Consider the following 20,106-nt stretch of genomic DNA (forward strand, 5'->3'; position numbering starts at 1 on the left):
TCTGTATGGACTCAGCCCTATCCTCAGTCTCTGGGCTCAAGCTTCTAGGGCAAACATTCCTCCACCCCCACCCCTGACTTTTAATAATGAATAGTTGTCAAGGCCTTAGCCATTGCTCAGCATCAAGTCCTGCAATGCTGCAAAGCTGCTTGCTGAGACGCGGTTACCTGACGCCTTCTGACCAATCGGCAGCAGTTTTGGGATTAATCTCTCAGACATGCGCCATTAGTTGGGGTTTGCAAGGAAGGACAGGAGTTGGATGTATCCAGTTTAGTCGCCCTTCTATTCCCACCCCCCGCCGCAATACACACACTTCACCAGCAACTTGAAGCCAAAGACATGCCAACTGCATGAAATCAACCCCCTTTTCCAGGGTTATACAACAAACCCCAGCTCAATGTGGGAACACACATGCAGCCAGGAGGCCCTGTCCTAGCAACAGAAGACTCCTGACCTATGACCAAGTCTCTGTACAGCAATACAAGCATTAGTGGAGAGGAGGATATTGTCTTTAACACAAGCTTTGGCATGCAGAGAGAGCTAAACCACAACACACAGCCATATGAACTAAGCAGCCAACCTCCAGGATCTAAAGGCATCCTTAAGTCAAGAGCCAGGATATTTTCTCTCCCTGACTCCGAGTCCTGAGCTAACAGTCTCAGCATTCATCTGCCTCACTCGGTGCGGCAGATTGGAAAATATAAAAAAAAAAGAGAGAGAGAGAGAGAGAGACTCAAATGAAATCCAGACCCAGAAAACGGTTTCTTTCTCCCACACCCTCCTCTGCTTCTGTTGGAAACATGGTCTGTCTGGAGAACTTAGGAGGTTGAAAAAAAAAAAGCAGCAGAACATTAAAAATAAATAAAAGAGACCATTGAAATCAAAGCAGAGCTTGGCTGGTTCTTCTCTTAACATGCAGACACTCCGGGGGAAGTGGAGGGGGAGCAGGGGAGAGTAATAGAACAGCAGAGATAAAACGATCAATAGCCTACCTGAAATGCGGTCCCTCTCCATTACTACGGGATATATTTAGCATCCGTGTGTCACGCCGTCCCTTTTTTCGGTGGTGTCCCCTTCTTTCACCCACTCTCCCTCCCTCCCTCCTTTCCTTGCCTCCTCCTCCTCCTCCTCCTCCTCTTCCCAAAAAAAGCTCTTTGTCTGGTCTAATTTCTTCAATCTGTTGCAATCATGAATGCATCCAAATTACCACATTTCCATGTGCTGATCATATGTTTGTGCTCCAAACTGAAGTAGCTTTGTCTCTTTGAAATGAAAAGAAAGACTGAGGCAGAAAGGGAGAGAAAAAAAAAGAGGGGGGGGTACATGACCCACAAATTCAACAACCCCCCGAAATACTCCAGAGCATGTAGATGATGGCAAAGCCCAAGTTCTCCAGAGCAGTCTTAAAGCTGCAGCATGCACGAATCCAGGAGACTGCGGCCGTCTCTGCGGCTGGCTCCTTTTAGTATCCACCAGGAGAGGCTTACACAACTTGACTCCTAGGAATAACAGAGCAACACATCCAGCTTCTCAAATCTCTCCCGGCTTCCCCAGTCTGATTTTGTTGCTATTTCCTCTATCCCCAGCCCTCCTCCTTCAGTGGCTAAAGCATTTTAAAGAACTCAGATCCTGCTTGTTCCCCCACCCAGCCAAGTCTGAAGTTTCGATTCATGCATAAACTATTCCGCCGATGAAGGCTGATTTCATCCTCAGGCAGAGCATCACGGTTTGCCTGCTACCAGGAAGGACCCGACTGCTGCACATGTTTAGTCTCCCACCGGAGCCCTGCTGGAGAGGTTTACTGCTGAATCTTGGCAAGCAATCCCTGCTTCTCCTTTGCATGAACAGCCGGCTACGCCAGGCCCTCCCCTCGCTACACAAGCGATAAGAGAAGAGATTTCTGAAGCCAGCTAGAAACCAATAGTGAAACCTCCCCTTCTAACCCAGTGGTGACAGGAGTCAGGGGCTGCCCTGTCATCCCCGAATGGACAGAGCTGGGCTTCAGAAAGCACCTTTCATGGACTCCCTTCTGCACAGTGATGAGATAGGGGCTGGCAGTGCACTGAGTGTGCAGAGTAAATGGAGCAGCCATTAGGAGCTCATGCGCCACTCTGGACATTAGAGCTGCTTCTGTTGAGGGCAGGGAGGGGGAATGCTGGCAAGGACTCTGGGGCTGGAGGCTCCTCTTTGTGGAAACCGCCACCTGGACAGCTGCCAAACCCAGGCAGAAGAGATGTTGGTTAAACACCTCCCCATGAGCAAACACCTGTACCAGCTCAATACATACTGCCTGGGGCTTCAGCATGGGAATGAGGCCAAGCCCCTGATGGGACTCGAACCCACAGCCTTCTGGCTCTGTAGGGAGCGAGCTATGCTTGCACCTTCTGTTACTGAAGCAGTCACACTGCTCACTACCCAAGCCACAAGCCGTTCTTTCCACGGGACACACTGCCTTGAATGATCCAGGAACCATCTCTGTGACTGCAGCAGATCCAGAGGATGGCACTTAGTGGTGAAGCACACAGGGTACCAGCAGCCGACACGTCACTCATTAGCTGGGCAATGAGAACACTCTGCTAATTCCTCAGGCCGTGAGTCAACAGCCCAGATATAAGGGCACCCGCCTCCCCCTTCAGTGTGCATGCAAGAGAGGCCTGGCCCCGCAATGAGAAAGCAGGGACTGCCACTAGGTGGCAAGGAATGGAAGGCCGTTATTGTTATTCACCTGTCGCACAGGTGTCATTTGTAAAGCCTGGTGCGCCAAAAAGCCAAACATGGCTGAGAACTTAAAAACAGGATGGTAACAGACCACGACTCCCAGTGCTGCTTCGGCGTGGTGAGATTCCAAACAAAAAGAGCTCTCGGACAGGCTCCTTGCTGTTTCCATTGCTTCACACGGACTCCACAGACATTCTAGGCATTAGGGGGACACACACACACCGAGGGGCAATCCTGCAATCTTCTTATATGGATTATTATTTCTACTAGAGTAGCACAGACGCCCTGATCAGGGATCAGGGCCCAATTGTGCTAGGCACTGTACATGCACCTATAATGAAGACAGTCCCTGCCCAAAAATGCATACAATCTATATGGAAAATTATGTGTATTGCATTAGCATCAGGCGCGTGCCCCTTAGTAATGTGGACTATGACAGAAGATTACCTCATGATTATTATTTGTATTGCAGTGGCACTTAGGAGACCTGATCATGGACTAGGACCCTATTGTGCTAGACGCTGTACAAACACAGAACAAAAAAGACAGTCCCTAAGCCATTATCTGTCTGGATGAATAAACTTTCCATGAAAGAATCATTGGATTAAGGGAGCTGTCAAGAAACGTATCTTGGTTTTTGTGGGTTGGATCTACTATCCATTGGTTTATGGCAGCAGTACTAAAAAATCCCCCAAAGCTACACATTTTCCAACACGTCCGACGATGGAATCTGGTTGCTGCCAAAGCCAGAGAGGGGAGCAAAGGAATTACTGCAGGGGATCAGACCATTGGCCCCTATGGCCAGTGCCAATTGCTCCAGAGAGAGATGCAAGAAACCCTGTAGAAGCAGTTATGGGATAATGTATTCCCATGGAGAGTTTCCTTCTGACCCCAATAGTTAGAAGTTGACTTATGCCTGAAGAGGTAGGGATTAGATTCCTTCTCATATTCTTTCACTATGAGAATTCTGGATATTTTTGTGGCTCATATAATAATAATCATCTCTAGCTTTTCTACAGCACTTTGCACCAGTGCATCTCAAAGCACTTCACAAAGGAAGTCAATATTATCTCCATTTTACAGAAGGGGAAACTGAGGCACAGATCCATGACAGTCACCCAGCAGGTCAGTGGCAGAGCCAGGAACAAAACTCAAACTTCCAGAATCCCTGTCCAGTGCTCTATTCACTAAGGGTATGTTGCCTCTCAAATGTCTAGAGGAGAATAGGTGATGTGGCTCCATCCACAAAGAGCAACTCTGTACTTCCTGTCTGAAATGTAAAAGGGTAAAAAGCCATAAGTGTCGCATAGCTACATGCAGCACAGAATCCAATCCATTGCCTCCCACAGGGAGCCTTCATTGACAGTCTCTCCATGCAGGAAGCCAATTGAAGGCCACAGAGGAAAGGAAGGGGTTAAGGGGAAATATTGAGAGAGGAAATAGATGAATGGGAAGGAAGGAGAGATGCAAGGCAGCACAAATGTTAGCGCATATGGGTTTTAACCCATCAAGACCTGGATGGCTCTGGACCTGCCAACCTGAGACATCGTCTCTCACTGCATGCTAGCTGCAGTGGGTACAGGCCGGGAGATGGGAGGCAGCCAGTAGCTACTAGCCAGGTGGTCTATGTGCAGGATTTTCTTCCTTCCTTCTTTCTTTCTTCCTTTCTTCCTAGAATTGGAAATAGCATGTATCTAGTGACTCAGGGCTGTTGGGCAGGAGCAGCTGTGCCAAGGGCTGGAATTTGAGTGCTCCAGCTTTTTTTACCTTCTTGGTTTGGGAGAGTTTATGGAGTTTGCTTTTAGTTGCATTCATATTTGTATTTTAAGCAGCTGGCAAAGGGGCCGAGAGTCCTCAATCGGTGCTTTATGATGTAGGAATTGTATAAATCTAAATAAAGTAAAACAAAATACATAGTAATTGCTAACAACACCTGTTGGTGAAAATGTAGACTTTTGCTTGCTTGTTTGTTTTCGCTCCTTTGCATAATAGTGAAGCATCTGAAAGAAAGTCCCTAAGACCCCAATGCGTTTAAGAACGTGCTTATGTTTAAGCACATGCTTTGCTGAATAACTGCTGTACTCATCCATGACCTTAAGATAAGCATGTGTGTAAACAGTTTGCTGAAGCAGGGAGGGCCTAATACAGTAGCTGCTGTTTGTTTCAATAATTTCTTGGGAAGAGGTTAGTAAAACGTGATCTGGTGATGGGGCTTCTCACTGATGCTGTTATTTGAGGGATATATAGGCACTTTAAAATCAGTCGTCCTGATGCAAAGCGCTAGGGAAAGAGGAGCATTGAAGGTCACATGGGTCTGACATTGAATGGAGCCACTCCGATGAGGGCTGTGCACGGTACGGAACATGAAATGTGGGTCTCAAAATTAACGGCTTCTGCATCTCATTTTGAATCCATGAAAACTGGCCCTTATTTTTGAGAAAAAAATTGACATTTGGAACTTTTCAATGTCAGTAGGACAGGGACCATCCTTGGAATTGTTGCTCCTTGTGAGAAACTGGCTGTTCTGCAAATATTTAATGAAAGAAAAGTCTGGAGGGAGGGTGAAGTATCCCAGAATGAAACGGCGACTGTCGCATTGTGTTGGCCTTTGATGAAGGCCCTAATACTGGTGCTGTGTCTGCCCCTTGAGAGACACTGACAAAGTGCATGAGAGGCCTAGGACATTAGGGATTGGCCACTCCGCTAGAGGTTTATCTGATGGTTTTCTTGTGCCTGGACTTTTTTTAAACATTAAAAAACCTTGTTAAAAAATACAAGTGAAGTCACAAGGCCCAGTTGGTGGCATTACAGAGGGCCAATAATAGAGCTGTGTGAGAGGGCAAATTAGGAACAGCCTTTAGGGAAGAACTGTTGACCATTTTAAAAAGAGCCTCCAGTTACATTTGGGGCTGGGAATCTTAAACAAATAGGAACCTTGATCTCCCAGCCTCCTTTGAGCTTGCTGAGCCAGGCAGAGGTTGGAGACAGCGTGTGGCTTCCATGCTTTAGCCTCCCCCTTCAACCAGTGTGTTTGCTAATTACGACAGGCTGCAGACACAAGGCATTTCTCTCCGATGGGGCGTTAGGGAGGAAACAACAAGCAGGAAAACAAACAGAATCCAATTAGAGGCTAGAGTTTGGGGTTTATATATAGCGTGTCTTCCACACCCGAGTCAAGAGACCCTGGAGCACTTTGCAAGGCAACCAGCTGGGTGCTGGCAGTGCAGCGACTCTGCGGACAAATAAAGCAGTCATTATGTGGCCAGCAAAAGCTCACACGCAGCTTTGGATGCTGGATCCCGTTGCACTGAGACAGGGGACTGTTAGCCAGGACATTGAGGTGACCCAGTACATATAGGTTCTTTAATTACCAACTTGGTGGCCACCACAGGGTGGGTAGCAAAAACCTTGGGATGAGACATGGAGAAATTCTATTAGCAGGTCCTCCTGTCTGGCTCTCTAGGTTTCCTAGCATGCTCATCACCATGACACCTGGGTGCCTGCCACAGAGGGTCTGAGTTCCTCCTTTCTTTCAGTTAAGGAGAGAATTATTTTCTAGCTCAGCTGGTGCTCATATGGGACGAGTCCATGGGTTACAGCCTGAGCTTTTCCAAGCTGTCTAGGTGGCTTGGATCCCCATTAAAATTAATGGGATTTGGGCATCTACATCATTTTGGGGAGAGGGGAGTCTGTAAACCCATGTCATTAGGGGCTGTACTGGCGTTGCATGGATTTTAGAGTCAGCACAAGAATCACCTGGTTGGGACAGCTTGCTTCAATCCCCTTCTCCCCCAGTGAGGCTCCCAAGAGTCCATCCCTCCTGACACTTTCATTATTCCTACTGTAGCAGCACCTATGGCCCCCAATCTGCCACCAGAGCCCCATTGCACTAGGTGCCAAACCAGCAAGTGACACAAAGTCCCTGGCACACAGAGCTGCCACTCTCCCTCTCTCCGTCTTCTTCCCGTAAAACACTAACCAGATTATATAGCTCCCACTCCTGCCCCAGCGCTCAGGCTGCTGGCAAGGGAAGTGTTGCATGCGAATGCACAGACTGCAGGCCCCTAGGTTGGGCTGCCATGGATTCAGCTAGTTACTTTATTTCTCAGACATCCATAGTACCTTGGAGACTGGAGCACCAGAAACGGGAGGAAATTCAACAGTGTGAAGCGCACTTAGGGTCTAATAAGAATTCCTGCTTTAAGCTGGGGGCCCATCAGTTGGAAGTGACAGGGGAGGAGAGAGACCTGGGTGTGTTGGTCGGTCGCAGGATGATGAGGAGGCACCAGTGTGATGAGGCTGAGAAAAAAGGCAAATGCGTTAGGCGAGGCATTTCCAGTAGAGAGAGAGAGAGAAGAATTAATGTCATTGTACAAGGCACTGGTAAGACCTTTGTTGGAATACTGTGTACAGTCTGGTCATCCATGTTCAAGAAAGATGAATTCCAACTGGAATGGGTGCAGAGAAGAGCTACTAGGAGATCAGGGGAACAGAGGGTCCATTTTATGAGAGGAGACTGGAAGAGCTTGGCTTGGCTGAGAGGGGATGTGATTGCTCTCCATGAATACCTTGTGGGGTAATCACCAGAGAGGGTGAATAGCTATAAAGAACAATGTTGGACAAATTCAGGCTGGAAATTAGAAGGTTTCTAGCCATCACAGGAGTGAGGTTCTGGAGCAATCTTCCAGTAGGAGTTGTGGGGGAAAACAATGTAATTAGTTTTAAGAGAGAAATGGGCACATTTATGAGTGGGACTGTCTGATGGGGTTGCTTGTGATGGTAGGGGGGACAGGACTTGGCAGCTCTGGGGGTCCCTTCCAGTTTATGTCTTATGTTCCTAAAATCTCATGCTTCAGGGCTTCAGCTGGTCACCTTGCAGAGGTCAGGAAGGGATTTCCCCCATTTTTGTTTTGTTGGTTTGTTCTCTCCTTCCTCTGAAGCATCAGAGATGGCCATGGGTGGAAACAGGACATTGAAACGGGGAGGGCCAGGGCTCTGAGGTGGCACTGAACATTTTCTCTCTCAGGTACTTGGCTGGCTGGTTCTTGCTCACATGCTCAGGGTCTAACTGATCACCCTACGTGGGAATGGGAATTTTCCCCCAGGTCACACTAGCAGTGACCTTAGGGGGTTTTCACCCTCCTCTGCAGTCCGTGGGTGTGGGTCACTTGCTGGGATTTTCTGGGTATATTTCACTTAATCATTGTGGGGGCACAAATAGTCTAGTCTCTGTGGGGGCAGTGTTGCTTTGGTCTCATTTAGCATGCGGGTGCTAGGAGGTGTGGATGGCCTATGATGTTCAGGGGTCAGACTAGGTGAGCCAGTGGCCCCTTCTGGCCTTAAACTCTCTGACTAGTAGCCTGGGAGGCAGTGAAAGGACGGTGAGGGCAGGAGGCAAGGTGTTTGTAGATGAATGTGTTTGAGCCACACCATGTGCAATGGAAGATGTCTGGCTGTAGCAATACAGATTCAAGCGTGGAGTGATCAGGTGCAACTTCCTTACACCAGGGCTGGGCCCATTTACACCTGGACTGAATTTGGCCCACCAAGTCATCACGTTAGATCAGCATCCACTGAGCATTTGTTCCACGAACCCCCTTCTCGCATGAATAATTTGGTGATGTGCAGGTTGGGGAGGCCCTTAATGGAATTCTACCACTCCTCTGAAAGGTGGATTCGGGACAATCATCCCCTCTCTGGATGTTGCTTAATCATGCCTGCCATAGATGACGTATCCCTTGGGCTCCTAAAAATGCTTCTGAAGACCAGCTTGCACCAGGTGCCATGTATTTAAAATACAGGTATACGCTGAGAGAGGAGGAGAACCCCACCTAGGTCTTGACATTCACCCTGCCCCTCGTCCCTTCCAGGTATACAGGCTGAAAGCTACTCTGCCCTGTCAATAGCCTCAGGATGACAAACATCCCCAGCACATGGCTCTTTATAAACCTTTGTTTGCCAAGTGCTGTTACTTCCCTCCCTTTTTATTTTCAGGAGAAAGCATATTTGTTTGAAATAGGAAAACAAGTGTGTACATTTCCTCAGCTCTTAGCTACCCAGCCCTGAGATCACAGGCACCTCTGATCACAGGCTTATCGTTGGCTACTCGGGGGACATTTTAGTGGCAGCCTCTTGTTCAATATTAGCAGCCCATTGCTTCATGCCCCCAGGCCCGTATGGAACATTTATTTAATGCGCACACAAACCGGACTCGATTTCACTTCCCGCTGCTACCAGCATGTGTGTCTCTTTAAGAAGAGCTGCTGGCTAGAACTCTCTTCCACCCTGGCTGAGTCTCTGCCTGATTCCCTTCGAAGGGCAGGAAATCCCCAGCATATCCTCTCCAGCCTTTCTGCTCACACTTCAGAATTAACGTGCGGATGTATTAATAGCTGCTGGCAACGCAGAATGAAAGGGGAGGCGGAACAACTAGACTCAGGACCTCGTGGGAGCTGGTTTCAATTCCTTAGCAGTGTGAACTCTACTAATTCATTTCTGCTCAGCTTCCCCGCCTCACACCCAGCCCTGAGAGCCAACTGGGGCTGTCTTCTCAGAACCACCCCATCTCCTCTACCCACCCAACCCAGCACCTTGCTCAAAAGGGCTGGGTCACTTCCCCCCTCCCACCTCCAAGTGGCTGATGGGACAAGGCACGGTCCTACATTTGATTGTACCTGGTCCTCTGCTGGATGAGGATCTTGCTACTGTGATCTGTGCTCTCATCACGTCCAGGTCAGGTCACTGCAGTGGCTCTGACCTAAGATGGAGAACGAAGGCCACATGAGAGCTACTAATCTAACCTATGCAATGGGCATCACCCTACCTCTTACGCAAGGAAAGCAACTGATTGCACCCGGGCTCCATACACTGCATGGCTCCCAGTTCATTCTGAATACAATTCAAGGACCCAGCTCTATTATTAAAGGCCCTTCTTAATAAGCCAGGGCCTTGGCTTCCTTGGCAACTGTACTCCCTCCCTCTGCAACCCAGCAGATCAGCCGTGCCCAGATGGAACCTACGACTGTCCTAGGGAGCGGGGCTTGCCGCTTAGCTTTTGCCCTACAATAACAGTGTGGGTAGCCAGACACCTATGATAGGTGTTTTCTGAATGCAACACAGTCAGATGCCACTGTGGGTCAGATCCTCAGCTGGTGTGAATCCAAGTAGCTCCATTGAGGTCAACAGAGCTACCCTGACTTACAGCAGCTGAGGATCTAGCCTGGTGAGATCTTGGTTTCTCACTTCGTACAAGAACAGCTTTCTGGGGAAAGGACTTCCCTTCCCACACAGTGCATAGGGTACTCTCCTGAGGGGTGCTCCTGGGTGCCACCCCTCTCATCTTTTAGCCAGCACGGCCACTTCCAGCAGTTTGTCCCGGCAGGATGGATTTCACTGCTTCGTGACACCGCATCATTCCAAGGACCATCATCGTGTTGACAGGCAACACCACAAAGAAACTTCGCCATGGGGTAACATAGCAGGATGCCATTGCACTGGCCTAAGGGAGCCTCTGGGTCTCATCAGTGGTCTTTCAGGTCCTGCTAGCAGAAGAGACCCACCTGTTAAAATAGGAACTATGCTGCAAAAGCCTGGCTGGATTGGCAACACTACAGGGCTTGCTAAGAGTGGCAGAATCTTGAAGGACTGGGCAGTTCTCAGATCATCAGGCCTGCTTTTAGGCACAAGAAATTCAACTGGAAAAATTCAGACCAGCAGGAGCTGATCCAAGACCCATGAGTCAGAGTTGTATTTTGCTACCTGATCCACCCCGGCACCCACAGGAATGATTTTCATGGTTCCCAGAATGCCATCCATACTCTTTAGTGCCTCGCAGCCCAGCATCAACTGTCCACAGTAGCTGATCCCCTGCTTCCATGGCAGAGTAAACAGCAAAATCATCCAACCAGAACGATAAGGACACGAAGAAAGCGGCCATGTTCCCATCTCTTCTGCAGCCCTGCTTACAGAACAAATTTAGAGGTGGGTAAATGGGTGCTCTGTGCCTAAGATACAATTAGGGGTTTCGATAAACACTAGATGGTAGCCGGATGTTCCTGCCTTGGAGGCTCGCAGCATGCCTGTGGTGTGAAGCCAGCAAGATTTCTCCAAGCAAGCCAGAGTCCTGGAAACTGCCACTTATCCCCGACTGACGTGAAGACACAGGGCTGCCGAGGAGAGAAAAGAGAGCTCAGAGAGCCCATCAGCGGGTCTCACAACAACGAGCCCTTGAGAAAAGTTTGCAAACTGCCATTGTGGAGGTGAAAAGAAGTGGAAGAAATCAGTCACGGGAGAAAGACAAACATGCAGCACAGGGGATTCCTGACTAAACATAGCTACAGCACCGATCTCACTTAGACAATGGCACACTAGCCATTGAAGCCAGACAGCTCCTTCCTCGCACCTGATCCCCACTCTATGCTGCTGAATGCATTCCTGAGCTATATAGAAGAGGTGGGATCATGCTGTATGCCCCTCCCCACACGCACATGCAAACACACACACACACACACATCAATAGTGGAATAATCTCAGCAGTACCTGTCAACACCCTGGCAGGAAATATTTCCCCTCTTCTCCCCCAGACACCGGAGAAGCCGCCTGCAGCCTCACTCTCTGCTTAGCTCCTGTGCGTGTGAAGCAGTTTGCAGTGCTTTCAGGCAGGCTAAGTGCCTTCCACCACCGCCACCCCCCATCAAGGTTGTTGTGTTCCTCACTGGATACATGTTGGTGCTGGGAGGGTTGATAATGAATGTGTGCATCTCCCTCTCTGGGTGCACTGTGTTCAGTTTAAGGGGGATTGTTTTGTTTTGCCTTTGCAATGGAACGAGACTAGCAAAGTAAACCAGACAAAGCTAAATTCCATTGTGACTTCCCCCCTTCTCTGCTCCCATCCCCCCGGCCTGTCCCTGCCGCAGCAGCTTGCCATGCTCACTTGAAAGGGCTACGGCTTAAGGAGTTTACTCCAGAGGCTGGCTGGTGCTGAGACTATAAAGAACCTGATTGACAGCCTGTCCAAAGGCAACAGTATTTCAGTAATGCCTCGAGGCCCCAGCCCAGATCAGGGCCCTGTTGCGCTGTACCAACACATAGTAATGGAGACCCTGCCCCAAAGAGAGCACAGTCTAAACAACAAAGACAGTCAAAGGGTGCGTGAAAGGAAATAGCACTATCCACATTTCACAGATGGTGAATTGAATGCTTGTGATGGCAGGGGGCAGGGGGCAGCAACTCACTTCCAGTTAATATCATACGTTCCTAAAAGCTCATGCTTCAGGGTTTCAGCTGGCCACAGCAGAGGTCAGGAAGGGATTCCCAACTCCCCTCCTCCAATGTATTCTGTTGGTGTTTCTAAAATCTCCTTCCTCTGAAGGATGATGGATGGTCACAGCTGGAGATGGGACATTGGATGGGGTGGGTCAAGGCTCTGAGGTGGTGCTGAGTATTCGCTCTCTCTCTCTCAGGTGCTGGCTGGTTGTTGCTCACATGCTCTGGGTCTAACTGATCACCATAGTTGGGGCTGGGAAGGCATTTTCCCCCGCAAGATTGGCAGTGACCTTGGGGGAGGGCAGGCTTTGCCTTCCTCTTCAGCGTGAAGGTACAGGTCACTTGCCAGGATTATCTGAGTACATCTCACTTGATCATGGCTGGGGCCTCTGACCGTGGTACAGCTCACTCCCTCCTGTTCTCTGCCTGTGGCACAGAACAGTTTAGTCTCCCATGGGCTGTAACATTTTGGTCTCATTTCAGTTGTTAGGCTGAGTGCGCAGGTGCTGGGGGATGTTGGTGGCTTATGAAGTGGTCAAACTAGATGGTCTGGTGGCCCCTCCTGGTCTTAAACTCTGTGACCCTATCACACCAAACCCAGAATACCCCATAAATCAATAAACCTCAAATCTTCCTCAATATTTTATACCACCCCTCCCACCTGGACCACCCCATATACCTAACAAACCAAAATGACTCACGATATTGTGGTCCCAACCAGAGATACTGTAAAGAAAGTGCTGAGCACTTGCCTTCCACAAGAAGTCAGACCCCTTTAAGAGGTCTCAGGTTGGGCACTCAAAACCTGAGGTGTGGTATACTGAGGACTGTGTTGGAATTGCAAGCTATCACTTTAAGTGTGGGGGCTGTTCCTGGTCCTACTTACAGGGTTTTGTAACCAAGCACATGAGCACTGGCAGCAAAAGTTAGTCTGGAAAGAGCCAGGTCAAAGAAATGTGGTGTGAATTTTGCCTTGCTGCCCTTGGGAGCAGCCTGTTTTCTCTCTCTCTGTTTTGGGGGTTTTGTGTATTACCTAAATTCAAAAAAATAAAGTAGTGTTACATTGCAACCATCCGGCAGGAATCCTTTATGGTTTTACGTACCTTCGCTGTGTGAATGCTGTGAGTATAACATGAGGCACCCAAAATCACTAGCCACTTCTGAAACTCTTAGCCATGCACACATAAATCACTATAAACCTCACAATCCTGGACACCAGAACCCCCCTCACTGCCACAAACCATCAGATATGTTGGTGGTGCCCGCAGCCACATGTACTTTACACATGGTGCGTACCATTAGCAGAGGGGAAAGTCAGCAGCATTGGACTCTCCCAACGGCAGCAGCGAGGAGCAGCAGCACTGGCCTCCCCGCACCCACCCACACAGGTTTGGCCCCACAGCTCGTCCGTCATAGTGGGGCCAAAAGTGAGTGAGTGGTGCTGTGACTTGGTGCACAGCTGCATCCAATCGATGCAGTTTCAGCCTTTGCTTTCTGTCCCCGCATCCTCCTCCGCCCAAACAGGAACACAAAGAGGACACATTTCAAATGCCAGCCTGGCACTAGTACCAAGAGGAGTGAGTGACGCATGCACATGTGGGCATTCTTTGGCACAGGGCTGCACGCAGCTGGGGTAGCCCGCCTGGTGCATAAAACAAAAGGGAATAGAGACTGCCCCAGGAAATTCAAATGACCTCATCTAGGAACATGTTCAAGGCAACCAGGCTTCAACAACCAGCTGTTAACTCCTTTGCTGCTGTGTCAAAGTAAAGGTCAGAGGCCAAGCCTCAAAGCATGCGCTTCCATTAGTATCACAGGCTCAGCCCCAAACCCTGCAGTACCCCTAAATCTAAGCTACTGTGCTTTGAACCATTATAGCCGAATGCTTAGAAGGGCAGTTTTCAGCAAGCCACTGCCACTCCAGTGGAGAGTCATTCAGCTCGATAGAGCACCCTACGTTTTTGCATCCTTCGGGTCTCTTGGGTCTGCTAAAAAGAACTGAAAATCTCCTGGCAGCAAAGTCTCTCAGGAGGCATTTGGATCATTCCTGCTTCTGGTGAGACTGGAAATATTACAGTTATAGCCTTGATCACCTGATGTTGGAAGTGGCCTGCGAAAATGACTCAACCAAAGTTAAAAGTTGGGGTCATCTGACGCTCTGGACAAATATATAGGTCGGGTTTTGTTAACTGCATTGTCTCACCTGTCTCCTAACTCCAACTCATCTCTGATGTTAACCCTTTCACTGCTTCTAGGCATAAAGAGAGTGCCGATGGTCCTATGAGGGAGGCAGGACCCTGAGCTTCAGGAGCCCTGGACACTAGTCCCCACTCTGCCATGAACTCTCTACATGGCCTTGGGGAATTCGCTTAAGCCTCATCTTTCAAAAGTGTGCACTCATTTTGGGTTGCCTCCATTTTTGGTTGTCTGACTGGAAACAGTGAAGGTATAAACACCCACAGCTCCATTCGCTCAGCCCCTCTGACCAGCAGGCCATACATGGTTCCATTTCAACATTAAGGCATCCCAGATTCACAGACCCTGTAAAACGTGTTGGCCTCAGCATCCCCATCTGTACAATGAATCCTTTCCTGTGGGTTCCCTCACAGTGATGCTGCCATGAGATTTCCAGTTCTTTTTAGCAGACCCAAGAGACTTGAAGGATACAGAAACGTAGGGTGCTCTATTGAGCTGAATGACTCTCCATTGGAGTGGCAGTGGCTTGCTGAAAACTACCCTTCGAAGCATTCAGCTATAACGGTTCAAACCACAGTATCACAGAATTTAGGACGGGGGTATTCATTGCTTAGTGTCATGCCATTGGCTTCAAAGGCGTTACACCAAGAAGGAATTTGCTCCCATACCCGTAGTGCATTTTGAGACCCTGAGTGGAAGGTGTAACAGAAATGCCAGGCGTTGTTACTCTTCCACCATGTCCCATCCTCCAGTTGGAGCGGTCACACTTCCTGAAGCAATGGGAAGTGAGGCCTGATCTGCTCTCAAAGAGTTTGCTGGTAAACCTTGCTAGTGTAGACAGTTTATACCAGCAAAATGTCCTTTTATCAGTATAGCTTATACCAGTTCCCCTAAGCAAGACAATGATACCAGCAGAAGGATCTTGCCACTATAACAGCAGCTACACTTGGGCTTTTGCTAGGACGGCCATGTCAGCAAAACACTAAAATAAAGAAATAAAAATCCCTTCCCCAACTGCTCTAGCTATGGCAGCAAAGCTCCCAGTGCAGCCCAGGCCTGAGGATGGCGAGGCTGCACAGCAGGTGCACTGGAAAGAATGTCACCCAACGAGACACCTTGATGAAGCTGGTGAACCACGTTCTACAGACAAGCGCTGGATATTTGTTGTGCTGACCTGGCTTCCTTCACAAAAGCCCAAGTGTAGCTGCTGTTACAGTGGCAAGGTCCTCCTGCTGGTATCATTGTCTTGTTTAGGGGAACTGGTATAAGCTATACCGATAAATGGACATTTTACTGGTAGGGAATCACGGTTAAAGTTTTAAATTTGCAGATAAAACATTTTCTCCCTACTCCATCTATAACTCCAGTCCTCTTGCTATGTAGAGACGTGAGATAAGAGCAGTACCTCTGGTAAGGAGTTGCCATGCCTGGGAAATACTGTCAACTGGCACCTACTTCAGCGAAGGCTGATGAAAAATCTCTCCTCCTCTGACCTTTGATTCTTAGGAAACATGAAAAATCTTAATGGTGGGGAAAAGGATTGAATTGTTCTACAATTTCATTCACTAAGGATTCCCCTGGAACTTGAATATTTTTAAAAATGTCTCTGAGCTTAGGGATGGATTTCGCTGCCTAGGGCAGTGGCTTTATAGCACTAACTGGGGATAGGAGCGGTGAACCCCCGCGACAACATTCAGTCCTGACCTGCCTTAACATCTCCTGTGCCTCCACTCCTGGGTCCCTCTCACAGCTGTGTCAATGCCACACTTTGTGGTGAAGGGGATTTTACAGTGTCTGCTCAGACTTTGATAGAGAACATCAACCTTTCATTTTGTCACCAGCATCAGTCTCATGAGGTCCTTGAATTAAGTTCTCTGGAGGCCCGTACTCATAAGATTCCATCCCACACTCCCTCACCTCTGATCGCTCTTTCGGTCCCTTTGTCCCTTGACCCCCTCAGGGTAAGAGGAGAACGAAGGGCACAAGTGACTCCAAGAGTAACAGGACTGGGGCATGGTGCTTCTCGCCTTGTGTCCGGTAGGATCATTTTGAGAATAAAAGACAAACCTTTCGGATGAAGGTTTTCATGCTGTCAGTGAGTGCCCTTTGTAATGCAACCCAGATAGCTGGGCCTGAGCTTTGTGCGTCTCTAAATTATGCATTGCGCTTCCAGGCAGCCTCAAGATAAACTGCAGTCGGGCTTCAGCCAAGTGCTGATGATGCAAAACTAGGGATGTTGCTAGCGCTCTGCCTCTTGTGGATAGACTCATGGTGCCTCCCCTGGATTGCAGCTGGCTCTGGTGCAACGCCTCTCTATTGGTCTGGCTGGCTGAAAATGAATTAGCCATGCAGCAAGATAGAGAACAAAACATGGGAAACATGAGGCACCTCTTCCTCTCTTACCCGGGTGGGAGTTCTGACAAACAAATCACCTGATCCAGAAACAGATCTAGTAAAGGAATAATTTCCCTGCATCAGATTTAAAGTCCATCTCCTCATTAGGGCTTGCCTGCGCCCCAAAAGTATACTGCTTTACCTGCACCCCAATCTGCATGCTGCACCAGCGCCCCCCAGAGATGTTCTTTCCTCTGGACAAAAGCCAGAGAGTAGCCCGGAAGGATACCAAAGTACAGAGAGCAGCTGTCATCCCAAGATGCAGATTCTCTCCACTCAGGTGCTTTGGGGCTATTCACGGACCTGCCAGGTAATATACACTCTCGCCTGGCTGGCATGTATCAGCAAATATTTTCACTCACTAGTATTCCTCAGGGCTGAATCTGAAGAAGGTTCAGTGGGGGAAGCCCTGCCGCCTCAGGAAACACATTTCCATGCTGCAGAAATGATAGCCAAGGCTACCAAAGACATGCCGAGTTGGCATGTTAGGTTGGGAGCTAGAGTTTGCCATGGAAGTTCTGATTTAGGGCTTCTGCTCTTCTCTCTCCTCCCGCCCAGCCTCCACTCATCCTAAAGAGGAGTCGCCTGTTTCCAATTGCGTGTTTAATACAGACCCCAAACCTCCCACATTGCTCAGCCTTATGGACTGTATTCCCTTGTTTAATTGTTGGGTGACATTGCCAAACCCAGACATTTGTATGTCCAAGGGACTCTCAGCAGGGGCCCCTCCAACTCTTGAGGAGCAGCCACTTCTTGCTGTGCAGTGCTGCTGACCGTGGTTACCGAGCATTGAAACTTGTTAATCATCCTTCCTGGGCTGGGCAGGCAAAAGAGGTTGTAAATTCCCAAGTGACGCTGAATCTGGAATTTGAGGGGTGGGGAATCGGAGCAAGTGACCATACAGGAGGGCCACCTAGGTGGGTGTGGGGAAGAGGGCTAATAACAATCCCTCATTTGTCCCTGTTCCACCTCTGAATAGGCTTCGCTAGGTCCAGCTCTGTAGCGTCAGTGATCAGACAGACCTTAGTCAATCCCCATACACAGGCTGCAATGGTACCTGTAGCCAGGGTCTGCATATGGCCCCCTGACCAAGGTCTCTGAGTGCCTCAAACAAACGTGTCTATGTATTTACCCTCATGACCCCCCTGTGAGGCAGGGCAGTGCTGTTATCCCCAGGGTACAGATGGGGAACTGAGACAAGTCACTTGCTCAAGGTCACACAGGAAGTGTGTGGCAGAGCCAGGAATTGAACCCAGGTCTCTCCTAAGTCCCCCGGTAGCACCCTAGTCACTGGGTCTCCCTTGTGTCTAGGGGGTGTCCTGGAACTGGAGATGCTAGCCTACTTGTAGATGACTGGCAATGGCAAAAGGGCACTGGCACAGGGAGGAGAGAAGCTGAGAAAGGGGTCACAGGACCAGATTTCCAAGACGGCTCTGGGTCAGATCTGCAAGGGCTCAGCCCCCAGCAGCCCCCATTGCTTATGGCCAGAACTCTTGAAAATCTGGCCCGCAGAATGCAATGGCTGTGGAAAGGCACCTTGGGATGGCGAAGAGCCCCACGCCATCCCTGACTGAGCAGCAGTTACACCACAAGGGGAAACACCACAATCGTCCCAGTTATAAGTGCTCCAAGGTGCAGGGCAAGCGAGCAGAGAGAGGAAATTTGGCCCTGAAATGAGGGGAATTGGAGCTGCAGTTATATGGAGCTGTAAATATTTACTACAGTATAAATCAAAGCACTGAACTGCTTGTTAAGATTCTCAACATGAAAAAGTTTATTAAAATTAAGAAGGGCTCACACCAGAAAAACAGGAGATTATATAAGTAGAGTCTGAAGAAACCAGACTAATTCTGTGTCTTTCAATTTAGCGTCTCTGCACTCCAGTTACCCTAGAACTTCTACCTAGTCCCCTTTCTGTCTTTGGATATAGCTGGATGAGGACATACCACACCAGAAGTCAAGACGGCATCTTTGTGTTTGCATATGAAATGAACTAAAGTGCACTAGATACTAAGACTTGACTACGGACTATTTCATTGGTGGCCAAGAATTTGAAGCCAGTTTTCCTAAGGTGATGGTTTAGTGCATCACCTATCATCCAGACTGGTGTCACTTCCCATCCCCAAATTTGCAGGAGAATCAGAGTTTTTAAGAGGGATCTTCAGGGCTTTGCAGCCTTGTGATGTTGGATTATGACAGGGTGCTATTATGATCATGTCTTTGCATCAAGATACCACAACCTTATGAGAATGCAACATCATCACCCGTAGAGTCATCCTCAGTGCAGGAAGAGGCAAACATTATGACATCATGGTACAATACCACAGCATCAGCAGCTGCATATTCTTTCTGAAGCCATCCTTCAGTCTACCCTTTGGGGACAACCATAACCTGAACACTCAGCTGTGGCCTTTGAATGGTCACTTGACCCAGTATCTGCCAAGGACCAAATTTGAACCAAGGCCCTGATCCAGCGAAGCACTTATGCATCTACTTAAACTTCCAGCACATTTTCTGTAGCTAAGTCACTGCTCCAGGAAATCATTGCTAGGATAACTTTCGCCTCCCTCTGTGCACTGGGAAGAGCAGCAAGAACCTGCCACAAGAAGATCTGAGATCTCAGACAACACATCCAGGGAACGAGGGCTGGGAAGCGGTACAAATGGCCAAGAAAGCAAGTAAAAAGGGAGAGAGACTGTGAACGTAAGACTGTCCAAGGAGAGGTGTAGCAAGGTATCAAAGGAGAGTGTGGGAGTTCTCCAGGGGATCTGTTGATTGAAAAGTGATAAGCATTCCTAAAATAATAATTTAAAATTAGATAAATTCTGCAGCATTCCGGAGAGAAAGAGGAGTAGGGCGGGTAAGAGACGCCAGCAGCCATCCATATATCTCCTGGGGAGGCAGAATAAATATGAAAGTTACCATCACACCAAAAGTGGTAACGAAAAGAGAAGAACGTTTGCAATGGGCAAAGCCCCAGAGGCAGCTGGAGCCTCCCAGAATTCTGAGGGAACCTCTCACAGCCCCTTGGGATATAGGGCAGCACAGACAGAGCATAGGGATGATAACACAGAGGCCAGCAGGCTCCAGAGATAAGATCCCACCAAGGGAAAGCACTGAAGCTAGTTCTGTTAGAAGCTTCTTGTTGGTTAATTCAGCCCTGAAGACCGAAGCCCTTTCTTCCTTCAGAGAAGGAGTGTGGGGTGGGTCATGGCAAAGCCGGCATTACCTCTAGCGTGGCAACTCTGCCGCACAGGGATCTGCTTCCGGGGGCCCAGTTCTGCAAGGTGCTCAGTGCTCCACTCATAGCAGGCCAGATCTTGCCCTTCTGAAGACAATAGCAAAATGTCCTTAACATCAGTAGGTGCGAGATTGGTCTTCGCAGTTTCAGTGGGAGCCAAAGGCACTTTCCAGGACTGCTGCCTGGCTAAAAGGTTAGTTCCATCTCCATGACCCAGTCAGTCCTGGGCCCCACCATACGGAGGCACCAAAGTAGGGGTGCCAATATTTATTCTATTGTGGTAGTGGTCAGAG

At 48.8% G+C, this 20,106-nt stretch overlaps 1 protein-coding gene across 2 annotated transcripts in view; it reads right to left on the minus strand.

Moving 5' to 3' along the window:
• The window catches only part of SEPTIN9 (septin 9), a 260,392-nt gene that overhangs the window by 196,954 nt on the left and 43,332 nt on the right, over positions 1–20,106 (minus strand). Inside the window, exon 1 of one of the 2 annotated variants that reach the window (XM_073312124.2) lies at positions 993–1,074. The exons of the other annotated variant lie outside the window; for it this stretch is intronic. Coding sequence (XP_073168225.1) covers positions 993–1,014 — 22 coding nt within the window. The 5' untranslated portion in view covers positions 1,015–1,074. Of the gene's footprint in view, positions 1–992; positions 1,075–20,106 lie in introns of those variants that run through there. 2 annotated transcript variants of the gene reach the window in all.

This window comes from Lepidochelys kempii, chromosome 14, assembly GCF_965140285.1.
Source record: "Lepidochelys kempii isolate rLepKem1 chromosome 14, rLepKem1.hap1, whole genome shotgun sequence".
NCBI lineage: Eukaryota > Metazoa > Chordata > Testudines > Cheloniidae > Lepidochelys > Lepidochelys kempii.